At 41.7% G+C, this 9,944-nt stretch overlaps 1 protein-coding gene across 2 annotated transcripts; it reads right to left on the minus strand.

Moving 5' to 3' along the window:
- Positions 1 to 140: 140 nt before the first annotated feature.
- polk (polymerase (DNA directed) kappa) lies at positions 141 to 9,692 on the minus strand. 2 transcript variants are annotated; one of them, XM_035165520.2, is made up of 15 exons: positions 9,556 to 9,692; positions 8,090 to 8,231; positions 7,668 to 7,787; positions 7,364 to 7,516; positions 6,775 to 6,906; positions 6,421 to 6,571; positions 6,059 to 6,286; positions 5,080 to 5,204; positions 4,714 to 4,880; positions 4,587 to 4,619; positions 4,382 to 4,478; positions 3,499 to 3,670; positions 2,355 to 3,344; positions 1,185 to 1,233; positions 141 to 1,053 (listed from the first exon to the last, which is right to left on the minus strand). In XM_035165520.2, exons 2-15 carry the CDS (start codon positions 8,216 to 8,218, stop codon positions 972 to 974), a joined length of 2,628 nt encoding a protein of 875 aa, XP_035021411.2. In that variant the 5' UTR covers positions 8,219 to 8,231; positions 9,556 to 9,692; the 3' UTR covers positions 141 to 971. The 2 variants fall into 2 exon arrangements, with proteins under 2 accessions (XP_035021411.2, XP_035021412.2); XM_035165521.2 differs by lacking the exon at positions 9,556 to 9,692 and having other exon boundaries at positions 1,185 to 1,279; positions 8,090 to 8,494.
- Positions 9,693 to 9,944: the final 252 nt, after the last annotated feature.

Here is a 9,944-nt window from a genome sequence, read left to right on the forward strand (position 1 = left end):
GAACAGCAGCCCTGCAGTCAAACATGTTCTTAAAACAAACTTAATCAGCAAATAACTTCACTGGGTTCACGCTTTGTGGTCAAAAGTAACATAAACGGCAAAGAGAGGGCGATTCATTGTCAAATAATAAAAACATTTATTGTTGTCATTTATTGCCACATTGATTTACATGATAGAAGGATTCTCTTATCTATATTATTAAATATATAATATTATCATTGGAACATGTAATAAATACAACTGGATAAATACAACTGGAAATATCAGAGTAAAATAACTCAAAAAAGATTTGAAAATAGAGTTTAATAAATATCCTAATTTTCAAGCATACAGTCATATAAAAAACACGAGGCTCATTTTCAGGAACATATGCAATTGACATGAAACTGGCATCGAGAGACAACAAGGTCATCAAAAATCTCTATTAATTTGCCAGACTTAAAACAAAAGATTGTGTTTGTCATATTTCATTTTGTGTAAACGAAAAAATAAGGCTCATTAGTGCAAATGCGTATTTCCTTATTTCAGAGATTTTAAATACAAATGCAGTTTTTTTGAAGAACGTATATCTTTGATCAATGGTGGTTAGCACTGTTGTGTCACAGCAGGATGGTTCCCGGTTTGAATCCTGATTCGGCCGTGGTCTTTCTGTGAGGAGTTTGCATGTTCTCGCCGCGTAAACTCTTGAATTTTGAATCTTGAATAAATTATTTGTCTCTGTATGTTGGCCCTGGGATACGCTGCTGACCTGTCCAGGGCGTACCCCGCCTCTTGTCCACCTCCTGCTGGGATTGGCTCCAACTCCCCCCCTTGACCCTCAAAGGAGAAGTGGTACAGATGATGGAGGGATGGATGTGGGACATCCACTTTGAGTTGGAGAGTCCACAGCACGACTGAAACCTGTGCAGTGAAACCAAGGGAACGTGGAGAAAACTTTCCCTGGTTCTCCAGATAAGGCTGTGCGCATGATGTCACCTGAAGAACCTGTCAATGGTGTTGACAGGACCGGAGCCTTTAGCCCTCTTTGATGGAGAAGAGGAAGGACAGTCCTGTCTAAATGACACAACATTTTGATTAAAACATGTTGACGCAACTGTAAACTCATACATCTTTTCATAAGGGACATGCTAAATGTCATATGCTGCTATTTTGTGCCGCAGCAACGTGTGATGAAGCAGTCTCACCTTTTGTTTTTGCCTCTACTTGCTTGCCTTGGCAGGAGGGAGCCTCTCTCTGTGAACAGGAACAGATGGATAGAAACCTTTTTTGTATCTGTTGTCTGACAAAAAAAATGACATCCACTGAGGAAGTACACAATTACAGAACCTCCTCAGGGAAATAAAGAGAGCAATCTCTGAGGCAGGATTGTTTAAGAGGAAACCATGGGTGCAGTTCATTGTAGGAAATGAATAGGTGAGAAAGTGATTTGGCCATTTCCGAGACCGGGGGAATAGGGACCCCCCCCCCTCGGATTGAAACGAGATGTGTTTTCTCCGCAGGAATCGATACAAACGCCTCACAAATACTCGGTGTCAGTAAATAACAAGGTCAGAGGTCACAGACTTTCTCTCAAACAGACATCACACAGCCACAGCTTATAGACGTTACTAACAGGATCTGTCATCAGCACAGATTTATGCATTTTTGTCCGACTGATGTGGATTGTTTGGGGGCTGATGCTGATGCCAATATTAAGAAGTAAAAATCTTCAAATACTAATATATCGGCTTATGTCCAGGGAGAGGGATCCCTCACATGTGGCTCTCTCTGAGGTTTCTACATTTGTTTCCCTCCAGGTTTTAGGTAGTTTTTCCTTCCCTTGTTGAGGGTTGTGAACAGAGGATCTCGCATTATGTTAAGCCCTATGAGACAAATTGTGTGTTGAGAATGTGGGCTATACAAAAAAAATTTGATTGATAGATGTATTGATATACATATATATAAAAAAATTGGCAATGATAACTATGAGTCCCTCTCGATCCCTTATGACAAGAAATGTAATCAAGCCTTTAAAGTTTACAGTTTACCCATCAACTTTATTATAAATAACTATAAAGAAAAAGAAAAAACGAATATATAGAACTTAAATTATGAAAAACTGTTTTTTTTACGTGAAATATAAAGATAAAAGCACATTTTATCTGCATTGTTTATTCTGTAAAATAAATTCATCAGTAGATATGAGCACAGTCATTGATATGTTCATATCGGCCCGTTTTTATCGGCCAATCAATAAATCAGTCAGGCTCTAATAAATATTGACAGAGTGTAGATCCATAAGGTTAAATACCGACAAACCTCAAAGACACAAAATGCAGCATGATATGTGTGTATATTGATATACACACACTCACCTGTGGCCTTGCCATTTGTTACTGAAGGTGGATTTATGGGCGATGACGTGCGTCCCCCCAGCTCATTCAGGACCTCCTGGTTCAGGCAGAGGTCGACGTGGCGGTTGAAGACGGTGAGGTCGTCTGTGTCCTGGGTCAGCTGACACACCGGGCACATGAGGACACTGCACAACTGAGGCTGTTGCGAGGTCGCAGTTTTATTGTCAATGTTCGACAAGACAGTTTGAATAGGATCATCTGTTTTCAAGCTGTGTTGGTGTTGAAGATCGACTGTGTTCACCTCCACCTCTCTGACCTCACACTCCTCCCTCCATTTATCCTTTACCTCACGTTCTTTTTGGTAACTCTCCAAGTCCGAATCTGACTCTGAGTCCGGATCTGTGCTTTGGTTGGGCTTTCTTGAGGATCCACTCAGACACTGGTCTATGTGTCTGTTGAAGGCATCTAAATCTGTCGTCTCCACCTGCCTGAAACACACTGGACAAGTGAAGCTCTTTGACACTGAGGCACCACAGCCTGATGTGGATGCTTTGGCCTCCAAGTCATTTTCTAGGAGATCAGAGTCGCTATTCGTGCAGGCATCTGTTGAAGGCTCTACAATATTTTCACCATCAGACTCTACGGAGGTAATTACAGGCGGATTCTCCCTGTGTCCTTCCACCTGTGTGCTTGAACCTGCCACCTGCAGTTGTAATCTTTTAGCATGGGCCCTCTGGAAGAAAGACAGTTGGGGTTCCTCACCAGTCTGGCCTCCTTCTAACCCCCTTTTCTTGCTCTGCCAGGGAACTTCCTCCTGTTTCTGCGTCGGGGGACAACAGACGACGGTGCAGGTTTGGACGGAGCCACTGGAGAGATGCTCCCTCTCGGGTTTTTGCTGCTTCACTTTGACGCAGCCATCGGAGTCTGTCTTGCCTGGTTGAAGAAAGCTAATGATGCTCCTCTGCTGCGGCTTTTTGTCATCAGAGGTGACAAATGCAGAAATGCGAACACCTACGAGCACAAAAACAAATGATCCGGAGAAAACTCCTGAATGAACGCCGACCGTGTTATCACCTCCACAAGCGGGCGTGTCACAGAACATTTAGATTTATTTCAAGACAGTTATATTAATTGATATGTCAGTTTAATTGCAAAATCTTATTACCCATGAGCCGTAGTCTGAGTGGCTGGGGTATTTCATTTTCTATTTCTGTTTTCAGTAGGTCCTTAGCAACAGCAAAGATGTCATCCGCCGTGGCGACAGCGTACGGCAGCGTCAGCGCCCTGCTCTTCACCTCAAAGTTAACGTTCTTCAGCTTCAGCGTCACCGTTTTACCCTAAAATGAAGAAAATACACAGTTATGATAATTTCTGTTTTCTTCCCAACACCAAAATCCCTTCTTTAAAGCAGCTTTGACATAACCAATGGGACATAAATAGAAGAGATATAAACCTGTACAATCTTTCGTATCAGCGATTGATTTGTCAGAATGCATCTTTGTAACACGCCACAAGGCGCTTTCATAGTAATGTGATCATGTCCCAGGGAGACATTTCCGAGGCTGATAGAAGCCCCTGCTGTTTCCTTAATGGCCCTCCATTTCCTTCCTGCTATCACGGCCACATCGGGACCCAGGCAGGGGGGTTATGGCCACGCTGGGGCCATCCCGTCCGTTCTTTATCGATTTGGAAAAGGAATGAACAGGTTGAGGTAATTGTACAAGGTTTGGTTTGGAAACAGGGCAAGTCTAGGGTGGCCTGGAATGGGATTTGTTTTTTTTAACCGTAAACTCTGATTTTGTAGCGTTCAAATTCTCAGTCTGTTATTTCTTTTGAGACAGTTCTTCTAGAACTCTGAGGCAACACCCAGCTGAGCTCAGTCTGCTGCAGCTATAAAATAAAACCACATGCATGGCTGATGTAACCAGGTCAGTGTCTTAGATCAAATGCTGTATTGTGTGAGCCAAAACATGTTCTCACTCTCCCTGCTGGTACAGAAAATGTGCACAGTGTTACTGCATAAAGAAACCGGCTCTGACATTCATTACCTTCAGGTCCTCTTTCTTCATGTCTTCTGCTAAATCTTCACAAAGCTTCCTGCACAAAGAAAACTGCTCCTCAGCTGTATTGAGTTCTCTGAATGTCCTGTAGGAATACAATGTCACAATAAAGGAAATATGAGTTCAGAGGCCAGATACCAAAAGAATAAATTAAATCCTGTCAGGGTCAATTTATGCCTTTTTAAAAACCAACCTCTCTGTGCTCATGCTTTTTCTTTCTTCGTGCCTGAAAGCAAAGACCATGAGAGTTATCTCTGTTTCTGAAATTTTCTTTTGTTTTAATCGGTTGTGTTGAGTTTGATCAAATAAACAGACATTACCTTTGTATATATGTGGAGCCTAGACCCATGGAAACCTGCAAGAGATGGTGCCAGGCCGTCTCAGAGAACAACAACGACAGCAGCGCCATCTGCTGTCTGAGTTGAGAACAGCTACTGACGCTGAGAGCATTCAGCATCTTCTCACTCACCTTCCCGACCCCAGAAACCTGAAGGAAAACCCCAAAACATTTCTACTATTTTTTAATATTCACACAGATTTTCTTTCAACCACCTTTCCCCCATCAGCAGCACATCATTAATCACAAAAACTCATGATTACATTCTAACAGCTTTCCATAATTATTCATCGGCAACACCACAAGGCTCTGTTTATGTTTTAGTTTGAGCAATCAATGTGCACTGTACTTTGCGAATTGGAAGATTCTGGATGAAGTCCATGACCGCCGCTCTGGTGGATGGGAGTCTGTACTGGCCGTTGGGCTTGTTCATGTCACTGCACACCTTGGCAAGCATCATGTTTGGAGCGATGCCTGGGGAGAGTGAGTAATGTAACTGAGAGGTGTATTTGCAGATGAACAGCTGGTAAAACATGTGCATAATATTGATCATAATTCTAAACATCAAGACAGACTTTGCACATTTTATTATTATCGTTGAGCAGTTTTGTTATTGTAAAGAATGAGTTACACAGAGTTTCCGCAGGGACAAAAAAAGTCAAAAATTCAGCAATATGAATTTTAGGCCACAAATATGTTAAAATATTAGGTTTCTCAGTGATACAGATATTAGCACGCTGTAATAAAACTAGAAAAAAGACCAATGTGGAACTGATAAATGATGGTCTATTAACGTCAGAATTGATTCCAGTGCACTCAGCGTGACTGTGGAAATTTAAAGACTATCGATACCGACTGTATCTGCTTGTAGTTTGCAATGGTACTGTGGTGTATTGAGGTTTGTTCTCGACCTGGCTACTTCACTGTATCTTCAATTATGGGGAAGTGTAAAGATTAATTCTGGGACTTTGATATTCCTTCAAATTTGTCGTATTTGACATTGGTCCTAAATTGTGTTCAAAATGGTGATAAAAAGGTCTTAAAGTCTAAATTAAACTTGTTGAAACCTGCAGAATCCCTGGTTACACTGAAAAAAGTAAAGTTTCTGGTTGGAAGGAGGAAAACCCGAATTGAATTTATGTTTTAATTCCACTGTAGAACTCCAAGAGAAAAGCAAAATGATCAAAAATAACATGGCACTGTTGAGTAAGGGGAGGTGATGCATACAAACGTGATATTGACTAATTAATCTGGAACGTAACTATCAATAAAGAGAAACAATAAAGGATGCAGCTTTAACAATCACACCTGATTAGTTGCCCCCTCACCTGCACTGGCAGTCAGCATCGTCTTCTGCTCAATGCGGAAGCGCATCTCTCTCACAGCTTCCTCCAGAGACATCCCAAACACCTCGAAAGCACCACCACCACCACCAGCAGCAGCAGCTTCAGAGCCCAGCAAGCAGGGAGAGGAGCTGGGGCTATCCTCAAACAGCACTGGAGACAGGTCTATCACCTCTGGAGTTGCCTCTCGCTGAAACTCAATCTGATCTTCACCTTTTTACAGAAGAGAAATTGTTTCATAAAAAAATCAGATGAAATGCAAAACATGTTCTATCATATTGTCTAAAATATTTAAATAAAAAAACGGTCATCACACCATATAATAATTCTGTATAATTAAGTCCTGCCTGTGGTGGTGTTGGTGGTGCGGAAGCGATGTGTACGAGAGGAGTCCGGCCAGTTCTGCCTCTGGTCCAGATGGTCTGTGAAATCCAGATAGGCTTCATCCAGGCTCATTGGCTGGAAGTGAGGGTCATAGTCGGCAAAAATCTCCCGGATCTAACAGAGGGAAACACATTCATGAGCACCTGTTAGTTTAAGCAAGAAGCCACAAAAGGGCTGCATAGAGCTGGTTGTGAGTTTGTTTGTGTGTGTGTGTGTGTGTGTGTGTGTGTGTGTGTGTGTGTGTGTGTGTGTGTGTGTGTGTGTGTGTGTGTGTGTGTGTGTGTGTGTGTGTGTGTGTGTTGTGGCATTGCTCTTACCTCCTCACTCACAGCTCTGTATTTATCAAAGTTGGTTGGAACAATGACTAAGTTAGGGCAGAGTTTTTTTGCAATGAAGCCGGGCATAGCAGCTCGGACCCCGTACTTCCTGGCATGGTAGTTAGATGTTGACTGAAAAAGAAAGGGTGAGATCTAAATAAAGCACTTTTACATAGGGAAGGCAAACTGGTACAAAACTCTTGTTTGAATGTTAAATTTGGTTAGAAATTGAAATCAATATTTTCGAATTTTGCAGTTATATATTGTGAACTTAATTCAACATATTAAGAATTTAGTAATATATAGTATAGTATAGTATAATGACTTATTCCTACAGAGTAATGATATGACTTGTGGTTTGAAGATTTATGATGATGGAGTAAATATTTCAACCATGATGATAATTCCTGTTTGTTATGAATTGCATTTCAGAAAATCGCAGTTTTTCTTTTACAATTACCATTTCTCCCCTGACCTGCTTGTGTTGCAAAATGTGTTCTGGACATGTACAATACCTGGTGCACCTATACAGACAGCCAAAAATTAGTGTCATAATACAGTTTATTTCCCAGGTAATATATCAACCTACCAGCATGCTCATGGATCCTACACCCATGGGTTTGTCCTTCAGCTCAGGACAGTCTCTCATCTCCACAGCAGCGTAGAAAGCGTCCATGTCCACATGCACAATCGCACGGCTTAGATCACGACCACTCTCCAGCGCTGAGGCCAACCTGTCCACCTGCACCGAGAGATTTGATCACAAACACTTGTAGCGTGATGTTTGAAATGAAGCTGTTACACCTGATCACATTTGTCTGCCTGTGTGTTTTAAAGAACAATAAAAGAAACCAAAGCCACTGTCACCAGTTACAGGCCATAACTTGTCTTACTTGAGCTTGAGCCGTCTTTAGCTGCTGATCTGTGATCTGTGCCTTTTGAAGCATCATTTTCTCAATGCGCTGGTTCACCTGCTGCTCTCTCTTCCGCTCATTCTCATAAAACCTTGATCCCTGCAGCAAGGACAACACAGAATTACAGGAATTACAGATCCTGCAGCACAGACAGTGAAAAGCTTCAGTGTTCCAGGACTGTGTCATCACACTGGGGATATGGGACTTTCACACAAGGCTGGACACAATCTGTAACAGTGGATATCACATGTCTTCAATTGCTCACGAGAGCCTGGTTTGTACTTTCCTACACATACCTTAGTTAAGAATAATGCTGGTAACACAAGTGAGTCTGTGTTGATCACTGGGAGTATGTGTGTTTGAACAAAATGAAACAGTGACTTTGACTTGTTTGAGTTTACCTTGGACGACTCCATGATGATCTTGTTGATCTTGTCCCTGTCCAGACCCTCCATACCAGCCTTGTTGTCGTTGAGGGCCATTCTGGAGAGGAAGCCCTCTCCTTTGGAGGATTCGACCCCATTCTCCATCCTGAAGAAATGTCTTTAAATGGGAAAATAGTCGTTTTTTTGCCGGTATGGTCCAATGCACATCGATCTCAACTCTCTTCTAAAGTTAGCAGATAAAGCTGTAAGACAACGTAGCAGTGTTTCCCATTATATGTGCGCCCTATCCAGCTCGATCCAATAACCATCAGTAAATCAAAATCAACAATTTTTATATATCAATATCTATCAGCTGTCTAACAGTGGATCTCCTGAGTCTGACTAACGATCATGTCCCTACAAGTTTTGAAACGGACTGCACTTCCGCATAAACTCGTCATCAACGGAAGAGGCGGGGTTTATTTGAATGACTCTCTCTCTCTCTCTCTCTCTCTATATATATATAGTATATAAGTAGTATGTATATATAATATATATATGAATAATTTAATGTTAAAGATTTTTTTGTACTGAACGTGCGTTTGATATGACACCGTGCCATCTAGAGAGGTTTTACAAAATCAAATCAATTTCTTTCAAATGAAGCAAGTAATATAACCCAACACGAACATGGTCCACTGAAATCAAGTTTCTCCAGATTATTTTATTTTATTTTATTTTATTGAACAGATTCTATTTACAAACTCGACTGGGGAAACAGCAGCTTGTATACAACAGCACTGTTTAGTACAGAGGACGAGCAACAATAGACACAAAAACATTTGGTCTCCAGATCCTTTTAGTCACATGTAGTTCCAGAGACCTATGTAAATATGAAAATAAAAAAGATTTACTACTACTAATACTAATTGATAGTCGTCCGCCTGAATTTAGAAATATCTAGTTGCTCTTCAGCGGCCTCCTGTGGTTACAGGGAGTCGTGGGATCTCTGTCTTAAATAAGTAAATTATTTTTAATAAATTATTTAGGGAGTTCTTTTAATCCTGGAAATTATTATTTATTTCATTTTACCTAAAACACTCTAGTTTCAGGCTTTATGAGTTGATATTAGTGGTAATTTCTTGTGGCGATATAAATGTGTTTAAAGTGCACAGATCCCTCTGAACAGCTGGTTACTGGGGGGATATTTAGGAAATTCTCTACAAATAAAACTGTAGCAATGATCAGTTCACTCAGAGCCACACTTGGATTTATTGTGTTATGTTATTTTTATTATATTGTGTTTAAACTACAAAACGCACTTGGCAAATTCAGCTGTTGTCATAGTCGAAGTCAAGTTAGACAAAATAAAAATCTAGTTTCCGGTGTTTTCCTTTCAAAATAGCATCGTTTTGCATGGTATTTCAGACACAAATCATCTTTACTGTATAAACATGCAAATTGAAGGAGCAGTATTTTTCATTAGAAATGAAAGTACCTACCATAGACTCTATGGTACCTCCCTGAGCTGTTTTCCTGTTGCTCTCTTCCCCCACAACATGAAAAGGATATGCTCCTATTTTGAAGGCAGGGATGACTGAGATCCGGTGCGGCTGTGACTCCGCCCAGCTTGGCGCCGCTCTCCCTGTAGGTACACAGTGGAGCGTGGCCGCAGCTCCCCCAGCCCCCCGGAGCCCGATGAAGACGAGCCCGTCACTCCTGCGCTCCAGCTCACTCAGCTGCGGAACTACAGCAGGGAAGCAGCCCGCGGAGGCTTGTCACATGTCGGCTGAAGTTCAGGCTCGTTGTTAACACCGCGGCCTTGTTTCCCCGTCGCTCTTGCGAGCAGCACATCGAGCGGAGCTAACGAGCGCGCTCACAAGTTGCCCGT

The sequence above is a fragment of the Hippoglossus stenolepis genome, chromosome 9 (assembly GCF_022539355.2).
Source record: "Hippoglossus stenolepis isolate QCI-W04-F060 chromosome 9, HSTE1.2, whole genome shotgun sequence".
Classification (NCBI taxonomy): domain Eukaryota; kingdom Metazoa; phylum Chordata; class Actinopteri; order Pleuronectiformes; family Pleuronectidae; genus Hippoglossus; species Hippoglossus stenolepis.